The sequence below is a fragment of the Atractosteus spatula genome, chromosome 13 (assembly GCF_055471065.1).
Source record: "Atractosteus spatula isolate fAtrSpa1 chromosome 13, fAtrSpa1.hap1, whole genome shotgun sequence".
NCBI classification, from domain to species: Eukaryota; Metazoa; Chordata; class Actinopteri; order Semionotiformes; family Lepisosteidae; genus Atractosteus; species Atractosteus spatula.
Genome location: NC_142718.1, coordinates 6,547,844 through 6,568,269, shown reverse-complemented (window position 1 = coordinate 6,568,269; position 20,426 = coordinate 6,547,844). Strand labels below are relative to the sequence as shown.

Sequence of the window (20,426 nt, the reverse complement as noted above, 5' to 3'; positions counted from 1 at the left end):
TGGAGCTGTGTGAAGCAATATCCTTGAAACATTACAAAGGGATATTGGTGTGCTGGAAAGACTTCAAAGAAGAACAATCAGATTAATTAATTGATATACAGATGCTGAAAGAAGACTCCAGCAGAGGAGATGATAAGAGAATTTAATGCAAGTATTCAGAACCCTAAAAGTTATTGACAAGTTAATCTAATGTGCTACATCGTGACGCTGAAACAAGGACCCAGGGAATACAATTGGATGCTGTATTAAGAGGGGCAGTGTACTGAAGACTGATGGAAAGCTTCTCTTTCCACAAGAGATTGTGCATATCAGGAACAAGCTGCCTGTCCATGTTGTTGAAAATTGTGTCCTGACGTCTTTTACAAAGCACTTAGAATGTAGTAATCTACCAGTAAGTAAACAAGCAGGGTTATTTTCCAAAACAGCTATTTGTTAGTAACCTTTTCTTGTGGTGACATAAGTGAGTCGCAGAGAACATTTTTTTTTTCCAAACTGCAAGCCAGCACTCCGTGAAATCATGTTTGATTTATATTATTTTTTTTGAGGGTAGATTTTTGTAGACGATTATACAGGTGTATACCAAAAATAATAATGATAAAATAATGTAATAGTAAAGATACAGTTGACTTCTACATTAGCCCATCTTTTTGCAGCCTGAGCTGCTTTTCAAAGCTGTGCTGGGCTGTGCCGTGTCTGTACGGGTGTGTGCTGAAACAGCTTTATAATGTCACACACCAGCCTTTGAAGAATGCAAAACTGTTCAGAATGGCACAAACAACACAACGTCTTAACATGTGGATTTTCGGGTAGTCTACCTTGATTGTTCAGATCGCTATGGTTTTGTAACGGAGACCAGGAATCCCACATTTAATGCATTTAATCCATTTTAAAAATGGATAAATCTGAAGGTCCCCCTTGCTTGCCGAGGAACCCTGTGTCTTTCCCTGCACCTCTGGGTGATCTGCAGTGTTATTACGAAGACCTGGGCCCACAACTTTACTTATCTTGTGCTGTGGAACTGCAGAGCAACTTAGTCAAGCTTATGGTGACTGTGTTTGTCCTACAGTATGAAATGAAAAAAAATCTACACTGTTAGAAATTCTACACTATGTAGAATGAAGATTCTACACTGTTATGAAAATTGAAATATGCAGACTTTTTGCATGTAATCTTAAAACTTTATCTTGATTTTGTGACTGCAATGAAAATTTCTACAGAATACGAATATGTGCTAACATTTGGATATTAGTCATCTCAATGTTTTTTTTTAAATGTGTGGATACATCCCTTCCAGAACTCTAAATGTAATGAAGATAAGGTAATGCTCATTGCAGTATTTATGAGTTCAGAATAAGGGCTCGTGCTAGTTGCTGTGCACAGTGGTTCCAGCGAATGCATTGTTAAAAATGCCACTGATTGGCTACAATAAGGAGCCCTGATTTCAATAGGCAGGAAAAAGTAAACAAGCAAAAAGTATAAATTGTCTCTTAAATGAATTGACGCCATTTCTGGTAGAAACTGGAAAAACAAAACGTGATTTGTAAAGATATCTGGAGGTTTCAGCTGTGTATTTCTGGTGAGCTAAGGCGTCTTTGGACTATAATAGACTGTCTCCAAATGCCACGTGTACAGGCAGAGTCTGGGATGTACTGCTCACATGATTTTCTCCTCCGTTAACCTTGTAATTGTCAGAGAACGTTTGGGGACATCTATTCTGCCTGTAAACACAGAGGCTCGAATGACTTATTTAAAGGTCTATGTTTCTGATTTTCTTCCAGGTCAGTGGTGACTTTGTTAGAATACTGAACCTCTGCGTCTCAGACTGTCACTTTCAGCTCTAGTCATGCGAGCCCAGAGAACCATGAATGTTGGGGCTATGAGAAAAATAATTCAAGGTGACACACATTTTTGCTGGTTGTGGGCAATGCTTAACTTAGCCATGTTTGTGAAAGACTCAACGCAGCAGTGTTTTTGCAGGTAGCAGCATTGTGGTAATTAATTTTCCGTATGTCCATAACAGGAAAAAAAAGCTCAATGGGTAATTGGTTCAGCCGGTAAAGATCAATTTGATCACAGAAATCACTGGCTTGAGTCTGGGAGGAAACCCATGTGAGCCGGGGCAGAACATACAAACTCCACACAGATGGTACCCCAGGTCCCCAGCGCTGTAAGGCAGAAATGCTAACCACCGTGCCGCCATCCATGGTTTTATCGGGATTGATTGGTTTTATTGGTGGGAGCTACATTTGATGCTTAACTCTGCTGTCAACACTTGGCAGAAAAAGATTGGGATAACCATGCTGCATCCTTCGGGCACTGCTTGCATTCAGCCTGTGGCTCTCCTTTGCAGAAGGGGACAGTTGGAGTTTCCGCCAACTGGGAATATTTAGTGATAGATAAATGCTGATCTCACTTAAAAAAAAAAAAGGAGAAACATCCGGAGATTAGGAAACAGTCCTAAAACCCAGCACAGCCCACAGCATACTTCTCTTGCCCTCCCTCCCTCTGGGGGTGGTCTTCCCATGGTAGCGAATTGGTTGGAGATCATTTAAAAAAATTCTCTTGTGGGGATTTTGAGCCCTACCTTCTGTGTGGATTAAAGGGGGGCTTTGTCCTATAGCTCCATAAATCCAGGACCTCATTTCGGGAGAAGCACAAAAAATTTTATTCAGAAACTCCATTCCTACTGATTGCCGAAAGCAGAACACACAGAATACAGGCACAGTTGCAAGACTTTATAATGTACAGTTTTCAAATGGAAATTGGGCTGTGTGAGAGCATTCTGTATATAGTATAGTTAATAGCTGAAGGGCTAATGATACTGTAAACACTGTGAAATGTAATTTGTGAGAGATTGGCATTAAACGTCCTCAAAAAACATTACTAGCAGGATCTTTTTCCTTAATATTATTGGTCATTCTTTGAGGATTTGATTGACGAGTGCATGTAGAAACTAAATATGCATATTAATTATGAACTAAGGCATGGGTTACAAAGTCTATCATCTCTATTTAGCACAAGTAAGACATCGTTAATATTAAATAAGATTTCGTAAAACGAAGAAAACCACAGAACAAAAATGGTGTAGAATAGTTTGTGATTTTGAGTGTGGGGTTTTTCCTATGTTTGTGTTGGTTTACATTTAGATTCTTGCAGATGAATCCCAATTCCAGTCAAAGAAAGAAGCGTGGTGTTCTGATGTAAAAGCCAGACTATAGAATTATTACCCAGGCTCTCAAATTAGCTGATGCTGCTGGTGTCAGCAGAGTCTTTCTCCACTGTGAAAACCTGATGCAGTAGGTTGTAGACGATATACTGTATAACAGCATTTGCAAAGGGCCCAGCAGAAAACAGGATTGTGGCTGTGTTGCATTGATGAAAGACTTGAAAGTGTCTTTAAAATTGAAAGTAAATGCAGCTTTAAAATGTAAATAAATTACACTATATTGTATCATGTGCCATTTTCCTGGCAATTGGTCTTATTATTCAGGCAATTTCTTGCTATTAAATCTTTGTGTCGGATCCTAGTAATAACTTGCATTTCTGTGGTGGTTTTGATCATAAAGGATCCCAGGGCACTTCATATACAGTAGGAAAATGCGATCTCTGCTGTAGTGCAGTACCCACCTGGGTGAGACACAACAGCTATTATTTGCCAATAGCACCAATACGCAGCAGGTCAGGAGAAGAAATGAGACATTACTTTACAGGTTGAGGTAAGGTGGAGGTTTAAGGAGGCCAGATTGTGAGGCTTAAAGTAGAAATGACCATGAACCCTGGAGTTAACGCCCCCTATGTTTAAGAACAGTGTCATGGGATTTTTAATGACCGAGGAGTCAGAACCTCAGTTTAATGTTTCTCCATGACCCACATAAATAAGGTAAATGGTGCGTACTGTAATCCCGTCCTTTTCCTAATATAGTTGATGTACTACTTGTCTTCACTCGCCTCCTTCCTTGTTTTCTCAGCTCTGGTTAAAATCCAGACAGCTATCTGAGGAGGGGGTGAGGGTGTGGGCAGTTCCTTCCTGCAGCCAGCTAATGTCTCCAAATCCAGAGTTCACGCGCAGTTCACTGGAATGGTATGGCCAGGAATGCCAGGAAAGGGCAGGCATGTCTGGTTTTAGAGCATTGTACTTGCAGACGTAGGGGTACGTCCAGTAGAATTGGTGAAGACCACCCACTCAGTGGCAGAATTCCCTCTGGACCAGTGCTGTTGTAGACTAGTGGTCCCCCGTTCTGCTTTTGGAGGGCTTCTGGAGCCCCGATCTCTTCTGATTTTCATTCCAGCACAGGAGTTAAATAATGAAGCTCATTAAAGCCTTCATTGAACAGTTTTTTTTTTTAATAAGGAACAAGTAATAGGTTTATTCTGTGCTGAAAAGAGAAGAAAGGAAACACAACGTTTCAGCTGTGGGGCCTTCTTCCGGTGTGAGAAAGGTTCCACAGCCGAAACGTTGTGTTTTCTCTCTTCTCAGCATGGAATCAACCTACTGTATTACTTGTTCCTTTGCAGCTTATACATGCTGACGCAGCTCCCCACCTGAACTAGTTTTTTTTAATAGTTTTGAGTCTTAAAAACATAGGACGGGTTTAGAAATGAGTGTGAACCCTCTGCTAGCTGGGTAACTCTAATGCCTGATGATTCTGCTAGGTTTTAGAATTCTTCCCATTACTGTTTACATGTAATTTTACCGGTAGCATTTAACTTATATGTCAAAAAGCCTGTTGATGGCTACCAGATGTTTCTTTGCATTTTACTTTTAATTTATAACCAGTTAGGAGTTATTTTAAAAGCTATAGGAGAGCAACACTCTTAAACCATGGTTAAAACATTTGTTCCATTTTTTGGAAATCTCCAAGAATGTGATTTAAAAAATAAATAAAACTAAGGCCCGCCTGCCAAAATTTAATTTAAGAGCAGCTTATGTAGGCATATCTTCAGCATCGAATCCCAACAGTCTTTCATATTTTGCAGGTCTCAGAAGAATATAGGTTTATGACAAAACTTGTGATTTTGTCTGGGGAACAAAAATGTTTATTAATGACCCAGCATCTGTTTCTACTACAAACTCTTGAAATACAAGAAATTATTCAAATTTGGAGTTCAGTCCTAATGTCACATTAATGTTAAACACATTAACAAACAAAAAGGTCTTCCAACTAATTGATAAAACAGTGTTTTACAAGTCTTCTAAAAAAATCTGGTTTTGCCTTGGGGGTCAGCTTTATCCGAGTGGGGCTGTCGGAAACTTTGAGTGGCCCGTCGGAATTGTAACTTCAAAAAAAAAAAAGTGAATTGTGAACTGTAACTTTAAAGAAATTATCAGACAACATCAGAAAAAAAAACTGGCAAAAAGGAAGTCTGTTCTTGTTTAAAAATGCATGGTCAGTGCTGCTCGAGCCCTGAAGAATGTTTTGTCATTCGCCGGTGTTCCGTTTAGTGTTGGGAGGGCAGGGAGTCTGCGTGCCTCCGGGCTGTCTCACTCTGGCTCCACGATGTGTAAACAGTCGAGTTCCAGAATTGGAACTCCAGCCGAACGATAAACTCGCAATCTCGACTAATTAGGGCGCAAAGTTCACCACACCACAGTGGCCGATTGTCCCTCTGCTTAAGAAAAAAAAAACACAAATTAAATGCTGTTGGTCACGTAAACAGACTAGAATCCCGAGCCTTTTTTTTTCCCAACCCATCACGTTAAACCTATTTTCTTTCACGCCATTTCCTTCAGCTCGCGTTCAGTTCGCGGCTGCACATTTGCGCAGTTTGTTTCCTGCTTGTTTGTGAGAGGCATCGCTTTATCGACGCTGAGGCGTCATTGTGAAAACCAAACTTTTTCAGACGCTGTCAGATAAACGTTGCTTTGAAATTTGTAGGATTCAAGATGTCTGTTTGACAAGAGGAAGAGGAAAGCCAGGGTACTGCCAAATAGATTCCTTGCAAAGCAGTTGCATTGTGCTGAGACTTAGATTTGTGTATAATATTATAAAATAATAGCCCATATATGAACTGGCAGAGGTCTTTATTTGTAGGAAAGCTTTTTCAAATATGGTAAAGCTAATAAGGAGTGAGATAAATTTTGAGTTTATTTGGTGTTTGACTGTCATGTACTGTATACATTTTATTTCACATCCTTTTTTGGGGGGTACAGTTGTTGGTTCAGATTATTCTGGTTGGGTACCCCAGGCATGTTTACTGAAACTCGGTACATCTTTCATTTTGAGCAGCAGTGTGGCATTTTGGGGAGGGTCCTGCAGTTGTAACTGCAAGGCGCAGATCCTGGCAGGGATGCAGTTGTTGTACATTTGAGTGAGGTACTTCATTCAAATTGCCCCTGTATAGTGCCCATCTGTATAAATAAGTACACTCTTCTACATCAAGTGATATTTTATGTTATGAATCGTTGACAATTAAAACATACCCTGCGATGGACTGTTTGGGATCTCACTTATTGTGACCCTGTATTGGACTAAACAGTTTTATATTAAAGATGGGTGAATGAAAATGAAAACTCTTCCTATTGAACTTTAGCACCATACTCATTTACTTCAATTCAGTATCACAAATTTATCCACCACTGCAGTGGTAAATTAGCTGCTTTCTGAAAGCTGCGTAGCCTAATGGCAAAATGCTTGTCAAAGAAAATATTGTTTTACTTACAGTACAAGGTCATGTTGTTTTTTTTTTCTATCACAGTGTAAAATCGCCTCTAAAAATCAACTCTGTTGCGGAGTTGAGCCCAGAGTCCCTTCTAGGTGTGCTTTGAGGATTGAGTTTGGGTTCTAACACTTGACCTCAACTCTGCAAACTGCAGCTCATTGGTTTGCTGTCTTTGCTAAGACATCTCTCCACGCTTTCTGCAGAAGTTCAGTTTTTACCAGTCCTGCAACTTTGAGACAGGACAGGACTGGAAAATTGCTCTTAAATGAATTCATTTGCAAATTAAGCATTTCGCCTTTTTGAAATTGAGTATCGTTTCACACTAGTGCTGGGCGATAATTCGATAACGATAATTATCGCGATATAATTTTCCTTGATATAATTTTAACAAATGTTCGATATATATGTTTATGCTTTGCGCATGATATGCGAGTGCGTGTTGCAGACCGGGCAGTGAACATGGTGGTGTTTACCCACACGGTGGTGGCTGACAGGATTGTAGTTAGAGTGGAGAAATGAGCAACACTGAAGCACATGTAGTTCTGCCAACGACCAGCTCGAAGAACGATGACATCGTCGACAGAAAAGGTCATTCAACTTCGGTAATTTGGAGATATTTTGGAGATATATTTAAACTTGAAAGAAATAATGATTTGACATTTATCGTGATAATTATCGATATGGACTGATATGAAATTTTTTATCGTGATGTTTTTGGCCATATCGCCCAGCCCTATTTCACACTCTGAGAATTATAATCCAAAAGGTATTCATGATGTTTTAATGTACAGATCCTATGGTTATTAGTCATTTTATTGCACCTTCTGTTTTGCATTTTGAATTTGATGGTGAGTTTTCAGCTTTTTAGTTTATACAACCTAAATGCAGTGAGTGTCCATGAAATATCAACAGTGCTGATCAGCTGTTGACTTGATCTGATGTGTGATGAAGCAGTGAAAAACTGATCAGTAGTCTCAAGTTTACTAAGCATGATCACTGAACAATATTCATCTCTGCAAAAGTCTGATACTCACATTCATGAACACGTAGGGTGTATGGTCATACAGTAGGTAATCCTATACAGAAATTTAGTGCAGTGGTATGTATTTATAATTTTCACATAAACGCAGAGTTGCTTTTAAAAAAAATCTCCCAAAGTTTGGAAGCATTTACTTTAGTTCAGAATGTGTTTTTGAGTCTGAATATGTTTTCTGTAGTGATTATTGCAGGTTTCTTTGAATAAAGGCATCAGCTTGTTTGGGTAAATTAGAATAATTTAGCATAGCATTTTATATATATATATAGTGTAGACTGTGTAGGAAAGTGTATTGTGATGAAAATATAGAAATGTAATCACCACCATCATAGTAAAATCATATTGCTCTTTTTGCAGCTTTCTAATACGGGTTTTATCAGTGAACAGCAGGATTCAAAGCTGTTTGTTCTCTTCACAGTAAGGGGTCTAAAATCTGTGTTGCCCCCTTTTCTTTAAAAACACAAGTGTTTAGCATTTCCTCGCTCACAGTGGCCCTCCTGAGAGTTTTGTTGCTTTCTCTGAAACCTGAAAGTTGGCAGTTGGCAGCGATGATGCCCTGTCACAGTTAATAAGCCAACCTCTCTTGGGATAAGAAGGTGAGTAGTGCGAGTGTTTCCCTGCAAAGCATTCCAGGAGAAAGAGGGATCAAAAACCAGGAGACTTGAGGGATCTGTTAATTGTGTCATGGCTGATGGAGCCTAATTGAAAACTGCAAGGCAGCCAGAGAAGCAGTTGTCAGAAAATAAGATCATAGTCACACTTTTAACCTGCAAAAAAAAAAAACCAAGACAGCTGATGTAGGCAGAAAAAAAAGTATTTCCAATACTAGTTTCTACAACGCAGCTCCAGCCTGGAGAGACTGGAGAGCAGCAGTTCTGAGTGTTGTTTTGTTTCCGCAGACAACAGCAAATGTAGAGCCCTGCTACCTCTGACTGAGCAGCCTCATCACTGAGAGGAGATGGAACACATTACTAGTCAAAGACCATGTGCTACACATACACTGTGTCACCTGGACATGCAGAACGGCTATATTATGTTATGGGGACATACTGCTAAGCCCACCCTTCAACAAATGACGTACCATTTTAAATTCAAATGTAAAAAATCAACTCCCAGCAGCCTCTGTTGCCTTTGTGCAGTTGCACACATTACTGGTTGGCATGATACCTCTCCCACTCCCTGCTATAGCACAGTTTAAAGCCCATTTACGTCCGGTTGCTTTTGATTACACCCTTATGTCATGCAACGTTGACACTTGAGTCTAGTCAGATGTTTCATTTTAAAGATGGACAAAATTGTGGGATGGTAAATCCTTATGCAAAATGAAAAAATGTGAATGCATTAAAAGGATCAAACTCACTAATCAAGTGCTTAATTGTTACCTGTGATACGTCAGATTCCTTTGTGGACAAAACAATACCAGAGTGCCAGCAAAAAGGCGCATTCTTACCATTTATTGTATCAGCCTGTCCCTTGCTGATGCAAGAATTATTTTTGGGGAAAAATTTGACGCCAGTATTACTGTAGGTCTGTGCCATATTTTCAAAATCTATTCTTCTGATTTTTTTTCCTAATGAAAATGTCTCGTTCTTTTAATGCCAAATAGATACACATATCCTAATATCAAAGTTCACTTTCCTAATTCCTGCTGATTAGAATGATCTTTTATAATACAATTAATCAATTCTATAACAATTCTGAAATGAGTGAAAATACTATTCCATTTTTTCAAGTAGTCTTGCATCACCTCTGTGTATGTGCTTGCGTTGTAATATCCTCAATAATGTCCATCCGTCTGTCTTTCAATTTTCTTACCACTTCATCCAGTTCAGGGTTGCAGGACAGTTGGAGCCTATCCCAGCATGCAGTAGGCACAAGTCAGGATTCAGCGCCAGTCCATCACAGGGCATGTGCACTCGGGCCAGTTTTCCCAGCAGCCAGTTAACCTACCAGTATGTTTTTGGACTGTGGCAGGAAACCAGAGCCCCCAGAGGAAACTCAGGCAAGCTCACGGGGAGAACATGCAAACTCCACACAGATCCTCAGATCTGGAATCGAACCCAGGGCTCCAGCGCTGTGAGGCAGCAGTGCTAACCACTGCACCATGGTGCCACTCAAATCCACCCTCTCTACAGAATAAAATATCTTCCCAGCCTGCATGAATGGAAGAGGCTGTAAAACGTCAGGATTCGGGTGTGCAGGAGAGATTGTGTGTGAGAGAACAGGTGTCCTGGAAAGGGCAGATTCCCAAGGGCAGGACCGGTTTACCTCTGACCTGCTTGGCTGTTGTTTGGCCCCTCACTGTCCCCTCCAGGCACCTCAAGCCAGCTGTTGCCATCTTCCTTAGGCTCAGTAGAAGTCCACCACATTTCTCTTCAGCTACTACATCAATCCCAGACCCCCCATCAGGATTTCTTCAATAGACCCCAAAAAAGCCGTGTGTAGGCTGCACAGTTTTGTTTAATACCACATCAGCGTTTTCGGCAGCTAAATTGCTTCCCAGCTGTACTTGAACCCAGGACTCGCCAGCTGGCTACTGTGGGCATACAGTAGATCATTCAGCAGTATTTTTTTGTTTGTTCTGTCATTTATATTCCGGTTGTTGAAGCTGGTGGGTGCAGCTGTTGTCACAGTAATGATATTGCGGTTACTCGTGCAGTTAAGGTACAGTACATACAGCCTAGACGCCAATGACATGAGCTCGATGCGAGGTCACTGAGGCAAGTCGAAGTGGTTCTCGTCTTTTCACGAGAACTGACCAGTCAGAAGCAAGTTAAAAGCTTTTAGTGCCCCCTCGGCTTCAGTGCTTCCGTGTTTTCCTCCTGGAATCACATCCGCACCTTTTTTAAAAGCAAACATTTATGGGCTAAACATTCTAGTTTGTTCATTAGGATTTGTGCCAGCTTTTAAACCTTTGCTTTGTTTTTATAGTCACTCTTACGAATCCCGTTGTGCATTCCCATCTTCATGTTGTGCTTTAATACTTGCCTTACCCAAACGTGTATCATACATGATTTTTAAGTTTAAAATATACTCTGATAAAAGGTAAGTAGTTTTTTTTAAGAGGTTCAGGTGTTTGTGTGTGTTGACTGTAAAGGCCCAAGTGAGGGTTAATTCCCCAGAAAGAAGAAATGCAGCTCTTCTGCCTTCTTCAGGTTGGTGGTGTGCGTCGTTTTTTTCTTTCTACTTTTCAGCGTTGAATTAGCCTTTGGCATCACAGATACTTTCCTTAAAAGACGTATTAAAAACGCCTCTATCTACGCTGTTTGTAGACTAGAGCACAACCGCAGTTGGGGAACTTTATGCTTCTCCTGCAGCCGGTAGGAAAGGCTGCCACGCTGAATCATGTTCCACTCTGAAGGGCGGAGGGAAGGGATTTGGTTGATTTGAACTGAAATCCGGAAATTCCATCAAAACATCGGATCGTCTTCTTTGCCCTTGTTCGACAGAGCTCGCTGGCAGCCGTTTCCCTTCGGCAATGTTAAAGCAGCACTGACTTGTCATTAAAATACTTGCCACTTCTGTCTGCATCGGGTTTTTTTAAACCATTATACCCCCCCCCCCCCCCCATCTCTACAGTCCAACCCCCGTCCCCTCCCTACAGTAGACGCATTCCTGGCCTGACTGTAAAAGAGATAACAGCAGCAGCAGCAACTGCGAAAGAGGCGTTTGGAGGTGCCGAGGAGCCAACCTGGGCTGCGTCCCAGATCCTCAAAGCCCTTGGAGGGTTTCCTCTTTCAGACGCAGAAAGGAAAGCTGGCTGCGAGCCAGCACTGTAAATTCTAATAGGTGGTCTGGCTGGCTCGACTGTCTGCCTACATGCCTGTCTGAATCTAAGCCTCATCTTCAAAGCCTGCGTTTTGTCAGTCGACTCCACCCAGCCCGAGCCGATTTCCTCCCTGCAGGGAGACAAGTCTGTAAATAGTGCTTTAATGTGTCTGGCTTTGGATACAGGAGGGGAAAGTACAGGTTCTCCTCTCTGGCCGGTTATTCCCTGTCTGTGTTGCCTACGGCAGTTTCCTAACAGTTTTTTTCGGCTGTGGGGATGAGTTTACACTTCTGGCTGAGCAGTCCTTGTAGTTTCCGGAGCGTTTTTAGAAATGAAAGAGAACAAGTGCAGTTTCTGACCCAGTAGTACTTTCACGATGGAACTTTTTCCATCGTTAATCACTGGCCCTGCTTGGTACTGTTGTGAAGTTTCTAGCGGTGGGGAGTTTCGTTCTGTGCCTGTGGCCGGTTTCTCTCTGTCCTTTGAATTGCTTCCTGAGTCGAGTTGTGAAGGTTCTTCCTCACTGTAAGCAGGCGTTGTAATCCGCAGGGCAAGACTGTACCTCAGGAAGATCTCCCTGTCATTAAGGGCAAGTAGGTTGTAGTCTGTCCATCTATCCATTTTCTAACTACTTCATCCAATACAGTGTCACAGGGGCCAGAGCATGTTCCAGCTAGCAATGGGCACAAGGCAGGGTACGCCCTGGACAGGACACCTGTCCATCGCAGGGCAGACACTCTCAAACACAGACAGGCACACACTCACACCAGGGCCAGTTTTCCCAGAAACCAGTTCACCTCCAAGTACCTCTTTGGACTGTGGGAGGAAACCCACATAAACACAGGGAAAACATACAGACTCCACACAGATAGCACTCCAGGACCAGATATGGACCCAGGTCCCCAGGACTATGACTAGTAATCCTAAATGCTAAGCACTCTAACATTGTACCGCAGAGTGTAGTCATCTGCTCTATATTTGTGACGTTCTGTAACAGTTTACAGTAACATAAAGATGTTTTCTGACCTCAGTCCACCCGTATAATCAAGACAAAATTCCAAACTGGTAAACTGAAACAACTCAGATTACATAGCACAAAATCACTGCACGTTTTAAAATACGTGCTCGTATGGGAAGAACCGCTTCATTCTAAATTTCATAATGACTTTTAGTTTGATCTTAGGAAGTAGGTCACGCATAGATCAGCTCAATAATTTGAGTGCAAAACCCATATGACTGCTAACACAACATACACATTTATCAGACAGATTCTGTGATTTGTGTTTCCTTCCTGAGTTTTTTGTTAGTAGGTTCTGAGATGCAGACTTCTGAAACATATAACATCTTATTTTCTTAATTGTAGAATGGTATTTGATAAAGAAAGCGAATGTAAAGTGCTTAACAGTAAACAAGGCATTTTAAAGTAGGAGACCAGAATATCAATTTTCCTGTGAATGGCAAACCATTGGGAGACTCTTACTAATATTGCTTAGCATTTTTATTTCTTTAATACCTCTTTTCTTGGACAGAATTTGCAGCTGATTTGCCATAATCTTGAAATATGTCTGTGCATTGGCACGTAAAGAGTTGTAATTCTTAAATATAAATGACTGCTGTAACAATTCTCTTGAGTATTGCTGGTATTTGTAATGAATTAAATAGAATTGGACAGGTTGGAATTACATTTTATTAAATGGATGTCACTTTGAATTTCCATTTTAATCATAAAAAAAGCAACATAATATGTTGTTTAAGAGAAAGTAGCGAACCATGTCTTCGACCTCTCTAAAAGTCTAGTATTTCTTAGAGGGTGTGGGGGTGAAGGGTGGGATATTATGAGACAAAAAAATGAAACGTACAGCCAGTATGATTCTCCGTGTTTAGATGAAATTTCTGTCTTCTTTTTTGCTTTAATAGCAAAAAGAAGTGACCTACATAGGTAAAAGAGAGAGGTGGTATTTTGCATAAGCTGCTGTATCAGATCAAAGTTGTGCTTTGTGGCACTGCAGCTCCTAGTATGATAAGCACTGGAAATGAGGTGCTTGACTTGCTTAAGGAAAGCTGTGTATTTGTGTTTCTTGAATAAACACAATTCTAAATAATTCATTTTAATGCTCATCCTTAATTTCGCAGACTAAGCATAATATCTGTGAAATGGTATTAATGAGATTAGTGTGGTAGCAGACTGTTTTCTTATTTTCGTTCCCAATAACTGGTCTGAGCTCTTTTTGCTTCTCTGGTACAGTCTCTTTGCCTTCTGTAGCTGTTATAGCGGCAGCTATATCACCCAGCTCAAAACCTACTGAAGCTCAGCAGGTCTGAGCCTGGCCAGTACCTGGATGGGAGACCTTCTGGGAAAGCTAGGGTTGCTGCTGAAAGAGGGGTTAGTGGGACCAGCAGGGAGTGATACCTGAGGGGGCTCCAGCATGAAGAGACATGCAGTGTATCCTCACATTATGTAATTTGTTTTACAAGCAGCAGTTTTTTTTTTTTGGTTCCTGTTCCTGTTTGCATGAAGGGGCAGTAAATTGAAGAAAAACTTAATTTGATCATAATTGCTTCTTTAGTTTGAATTTGAACTTTGGCGGACTAGAGCATAGAGCTCTAGATCGAATTCGGACTTTACAGCCTAAGGCAAGACATGTTCTTAGTAATGTATCTCAACCTGTCTGCATGTATGCAGTACTGCCTGACATAATGTACCTCAGGGTAATTGATGTGATGGGACACTGGTCATTTAAAAGACTGAGTCACCGGCAGAGGATTTTGAAGACAGAAAATTCATATAAAAGAAGAGTAAGGCCTAAATTCAGCTTAGAGTTTTTTTTTATAATGAAGATTAGAATAAACTGATCAGGGATATATTAGGGGAATGAGCTCTCCTAAAGAAAAAGACAGACACCTGCAGTCTGGAACGTCTTAAATTCTTTCTTGATCTTTTTTAACTTCCTGATCTACTTAATATGACATTTTTTTTAAACTGTAAATGGCACATCTTGATTGCATGCTAGAAACACTGTATCAGTCAATAGGAGTGCTCAATACGACCTTAGCAATATAGGTGATGCTCTTTTTTACTGGTTCCTGCCATTTGTTTCACTTGGCCTTGTAGTGCACAGAGCGCATGTGCTGGAGAGGAGAAGTTCTGTCTGCAGTTATGGCTAAACTCTGGCCAGCTCACCTGAGAAGATGCCCAGTTTCCACTGAGTCTCTGGGCGCCTGAGTGACTCTCAGTGAGTCCGTATTCCCGGATAGTGCAGAACGTGAACCACTGATAATACACAGAAGTTCTTTGGGGGGGCAAAAATCTATCTTACATCGTGAAGTCGGTGATGGATCTTGAAGAGAAACCTCATTATTTTTATTTAATAGCTTTTCCTTTTGCAAGAGAGCCCCTAAATTACACAACGTGACGAAGTATGTCACACAAAGTCTTTTGATTTTTTCCTGCGGGAATGAATCTTTTTCTCAGCATTCTTCATGTTCTTCCTTGCAGATCCCCGGCCCCTGTACCGAGAGGAGACCATCGTCATTGCTTTGGCTTCTGTCTCTGTAGTGGCGGTCCTCATTGTGGCTCTTTTCTTTGGCTACAGGATGCTGACAGGTAGGAACAACTTTTTTCCTCAAGAAGGTGGGGAATCGTAACATCCTTAAGGCACTAGCTTGCAAGACGCTGCTAGTGGCAGCAACATTAGTTGCCACATGATAAAGCGGTTCAGTATTCATCTGCTGTAATTTGGCGGCAGTTCTGTAATCTGTAACAGCTGTTGAGGTACACCTGATCCACTTGCTTTGAGAGAAAGGTGTCCAAATTTGCACATAAATGGGCAGACATAATAATGAAGATCCTTAACCATAAGCATTGGGATACGATCTTATTTCCTTTGCATCAGCAGCAGATAAACACACTGGGTTTTTCCTTCACATGCTCGGTTTAATCCTACACAGAAACATTATTACTCTATTAAATAATCAGATTAAACAAGAACCAAAAGCTCTCATTTCATTTTTCTTTAATTTCCAAAAGATGTTCAATGTTTATACCTTGGCTGCTGGGTCTGGTACAGGAGAGTTGCGTTTTAAATTGGGGAAGGAGCTACAGACCCCCTGTCGTATGAAAATGAGCACTCCCCTGTAATGGTTGAGGTGGGTAGCTGCGTCAGCATGCGTAGGCTGCAAAGGAACAAGTAATAGGTTTATTCCACGCTGAAAAAAAGAAGAAAGAAACCACAACGTTTCGGCCATGGAGCCTTCTTCAGGTGCGTTGTGTTTTCTTTCTTCTTTTTTTCAGCGTGGAATAAACCTATTACTTGTTACTCCCCTGTAATGGTTGCGTTTCACCACAGTTCCTGTTCGCTTGAATTCATGCCAGTATTCTTAGAGTCTGGTTCAGGCAAGGCTCCCACATACCAGTGTGTATCTTTTTGTGTGTTGTGGTTGCCGTTTTGTCAGTAATAAGCAACCTGCGGGTGCTCATTTTAATGTGGCATGGCCCTGGGGCTGTAATTACTGCAGCTACCTCGCCATTGAACTTCAGAAATATGATGTCAATGCCAACTGGCTTCCATCATGGTACTAGAGTCAGAAACTGTAAGCCCTGGGTGGCCCTCCTCCCTCCATGGTTATAAACCGGATTCCCTCAGAGTCGGGGACAGGGGACGTAACCCCTGGTGTTCTTCCTTCACCTTTACTGAAACATCAGGGCAGCTGGTGCCTCCTGCCAGCTCATTTCCATGCTGCGGTTGCGCCCTTTCAGTGTTCCGCCTCTTTGGCAACATTTTTAACTCCGGCTAGGATGTGGCAGGAGTCGTGGGGCTCTATACCATTAGAGCCACGCATTACTGATCTTAAAATAGACACGAACTACGTACCTTCATCGGCTCATTATTTCTGTCCAAGGTGCAGTTGCAAGTGATAACTGGGGAACAAATCAGATGAAAAAACCCTGCTGGTTAAGTGTGTGCTTGCCTCGCTTGCTGAATTCCAATCATTTTAAAAGCTCCTGCGGTACCTTAAAAAACAAAAAGCACCTTCCTTTCAAAATAAAAACATTTCAGTTCCTTGTTTCACTCCCTATGGTATCCTGTGGATAGGTAATGGGGGAAAAAGCCATGAAGTCTCACCTAGCGTATTCATTTTAAAAAAGAAAGGGTTCTTGAAATCAAGATGGTAAAGAAGGTGAATTAAGCGGTCAGATGTACTGCTAAATATTTCAGTTTCTGATGTAGAACAGGACACCAAAGCAACTGTCTCCAGCAAAGTAATGGGTTGCCTAGACTTTGCCTTGGGCAGCGTAAGTGCTGCGTACATGCTTTGAGAAAGTTCAAGCTGCCCATTCTGAGAAGAATATCTTTCATCCGCCGAAATTCCCTTGAACTTGTGAGGGATGAATCCAAAAATCCAAAAAGCAGAAAGCAATACTGCGCCGAAAAGGGCATCATTTTCCGAGTCCCCTGGCATGAAACAGAACTGTCAAGGGGAGTGCTAATACTTTCGTACTCATCAGCTCTTTGGCATCTGAAGTATGTTTCTTTATTCATGACCCGCCCTGTGTTTGCAGTGGCAAAGTGTGAAAGAGGTGAAAAATGTAATGAAAAATGTTACAAATCTGGAAAAATTTGATGTCAATGGCAGAAGTTCTCAGGTTCACACAAAAAAAAATGTATTAAAATAAAGTGGGGGTGTTTGTATAAAACACTGACCTCTTTAATTCTTGTATTAAATGCCTTTTAGCACATACAGTGACTATTGACTGTTGCAGTGCCTGCAATGAATACCGTTCAGAGGACATGATCTTCCATGTAGTTTTGCCTTAAACCTGTGACAGTGGAAGAAGTGTCGGCCTTCTGCGCGACGCCACATGGCTGCACCTCTACAGTGATCCTGTGCTGCCTCTCTCTCTCCCCCCAGGAGACCGCAAACAGGGCCTCCACAACATGGACATGATGGAGGCGGCTGCCTCCGAGCCCTCCCTGGATCTGGACAGCCTCAAACTCCTGGAGGTAAGCGCACTAAGCCTTGCGATGGCTCTCCTCTGGTGTTTGTTAACACCGGCGATGAACGTCATTTGTTATCTGATGTTCAGAAAATACATGGCATGTCATTGGCCTGGGTTTTTGAAAAAGCCATAGATACGTTAGCCCCATCAGCAGTGTAAGAAGAGAGTAATTGACAGGTGTGGGTTTCCTCCAGTTGCTCCGGTTTCCTCCCACAGTCCAAAAACATGCTGGTGGCTAACTGTATTCTGGGAAAATTGGCCCTGTCGTGAGCGTTCGTGTCTGACCTGCAGCGGACTGGAGGAGTTCCTGAATTGGAAGAAGCAGTTAAGAATGGATGAATGGAATATACCTTTTTCTGTCTTTATAACGAAACAGCACTCAGTCATGTCTTTTTGTAAGCCCCTTGCAGGGAGCCATTAGTGGCAGATGGATGTGTGCAGACCTCTGCTTTTGGAATAAAAAACATTTGGAAGGTGTTTTGTCAATTTTCCAAGTTTTGCTCATTCGTAATAATTTGCCCCACCAAAATCCACTTCCTGCATTTCCTCCGTGCTTATTAGCCACTGGGGTTCGGAGTGTTTTTAAGGCTGATATTGCAGAGGAACTGGAAGATCCAGGCCAACTCTAATGAAATATGGGTCCAAGTGTACTCCTGAGGGGCTTAGTGACATGGAGACCTACAAGAAGAAAACAGATTGAACTTTTAAACTTTTAAGTACGTCACCCTTGACTGTTACAGGCTTGGAGTCACAGTACATGATGACACTGTGACTTCTCAAATGTATCGTTGCAAACAGTGTGTCTCCGTTTCATTTTCATAACTGTGTAGGTGTGAAGGATGGTCATGTGACCTTGATCTCTTTTGCAGATGGTATACAAGTTAAATGGTGTTAGATATTAGTGTACCATGTGTATATGCTAAATTGTTTCTGTATTGCATGTATAACAAGACAAAAAGTATGTCAATATCTTTAATCTTCTCTGAAATAACATTTTGGATTCATAATCTCACTTCAAATCATCCGGCAGATATACGTCTTTTTCTTTTGGGGGAAAAAACATGTGGTTATACATGTTTCATCATGATATGTTGGGGAGGGACAGTGGCAGTTTTTAAATCATTGACTAACAGATTTATAGCTCTGAATAATTGATGCAGTGGTTCTCAGTTCTGCACCTGGAATATACCTGTGTCTGCTGGTACTCACCAGTGATAAATGGTGCCTGTAACTGATCGGCTTGCAGATAGAGACTTTTTTTCTGCACTCATTGATTTCAGAAATACCCTAAAGTGCAACTTCAGCACACGGAACTTTATGGAACTTCCTGATTAAAAGTCTGCACTCTTATTTCTGACTAAAGAGGACCTAATAGGAAATCCAAACTCAAAACTCCCTTTTTTTTACCGGGACCTACAGTATGTCTGATTGCCCTACATGCTATCTGTATAGACTTCTATGCTCGTCTTCTTTATTTTTATTTTACTTTTTTCTTTATCACTATGTATAGCATCCTTGAGTAAGGAAGGGTGCTTTATAAATAAAAGTAATCATAACTCTTAAATTGAACATGATAGTATTAAATTGTATTCCTCATTAAATATAAAACATTATTTTACTAGTGCCATAATGATGGATTCTTGAAAAAAATCTAAATCTGCAAAAAGACCAAATTTATACTAGCTACAGTGTACGTGCTTTCATGAAGCGGAGTTTTCCCGCACGAGGAAGTGGAGGGATTCGAGCTAACCCTGCCCCCCCCCCCCGGTTTCCCCTTGTTCCACCAGCTGATAGGCCGCGGTCGGTACGGCTCGGTCTTCAAAGGCTCTCTGGACGAGCGCCCGGTGGCCGTGAAGGTCTTCAACTACACCAACCGGCAGAACTTCGTCAACGAGAGGAACATCTACAGGCTGCCCCTCATGGAGCACGACAACATCGCCCACTTCATCGTGGGCGACGAGAGGCTGACCACCGAGGGCAGGATGGAGTATCTCCTCGTCATGGAGTACTACCCCCACGTGAGTGCCCAGGGCCTTTTTTTCTTTGCAGTAGGCAGGGAACACGCCTCCCCTGGTGTCTTCTGTTTCGGTTTTTTGATCCCACCAAATTTAACAAGGCCTAGCCCAGGTGTTTTCAGTGTTTCAACCCTATATGGCCTATACAGACCTGAAAGTCCAGTTAGTAGAAAAAGTCTAATCATTTGAATGACTGCAAGTGGACAAAGGCCAGAGCTCATCTTCCCGTGAGCTGGATGTGAGCAGTGGCTTTTAATTTAGGAATACCTCTTACTTTGTGCAATCACAAATTCAGACCATGAAGGGTGGTTAATACTTAATTTAATTAGTCTAGTGCATGCATCTCATGGTTTATCGGGGTACCAGTCAATTAACAAACAATAAGAATTCATGACATGAGGTGTGGAAAAGACTGACTGGAAAGGCACACCCCGATATTTGCAATTCTCGCACAGTAGTAGGCTATGCCCAGTCCGCAGGCTCAGCACTAGGATTGTACTGGTTACAGACAGCCTTCTGTTTGTCAGACATAAAGTAAACCAACACAAACCGTGACCCTGATGTGACGAAAATTCAGTTCGGCATGAGTTTAAGTCGAATGGGTCGTTTTGCCTCGTCTCAATGCCCTCAAACAAAAGTGCTAAGCAATTTAGTCTTTGTCATTGTGGGTTCTTTTTGTGAGCATTTCGTTTTTGTGAACTAAAACGAAAAACGAGTCGTTTTGGCCGAACGTTTTCGGTATAATTTTCGTTAAGAAAAAATAATAGAGGCGATGGATTTAAACCGCATCCCCATGAATAGAAAGGTTTGCTGGGAGGAGGGCATAAGGAGATACATGACACATTCTTATGTACAATATATCTGAGACTTTGGTTTATTCCATAGACCTGGGTTAAAAAGTCTTAAAATAATGCTTTGAATTATTTAAAGGTGCCTTTTTTGCAAAAT

At 41.5% G+C, this 20,426-nt stretch overlaps 1 protein-coding gene across 3 annotated transcripts in view; it reads left to right on the top strand.

Annotated features, from left to right (window-relative positions):
- The window catches only part of bmpr2b (bone morphogenetic protein receptor type 2b), a 168,415-nt gene that overhangs the window by 122,532 nt on the left and 25,457 nt on the right, over nucleotides 1-20,426 (top strand). For 2 of the 3 annotated variants that reach the window (XM_088931446.1, XM_088931448.1), the window contains 3 exons: nucleotides 14,962-15,069; nucleotides 17,376-17,467; nucleotides 19,251-19,481. In XM_088931446.1, coding sequence (XP_088787572.1) covers nucleotides 14,962-15,069; nucleotides 17,376-17,467; nucleotides 19,251-19,481 — 431 coding nt within the window. The remainder of the gene's footprint in view (nucleotides 1-14,961; nucleotides 15,070-17,375; nucleotides 17,468-19,250; nucleotides 19,482-20,426) is intronic. The other variant, XM_088931447.1, reaches the window with a different exon arrangement.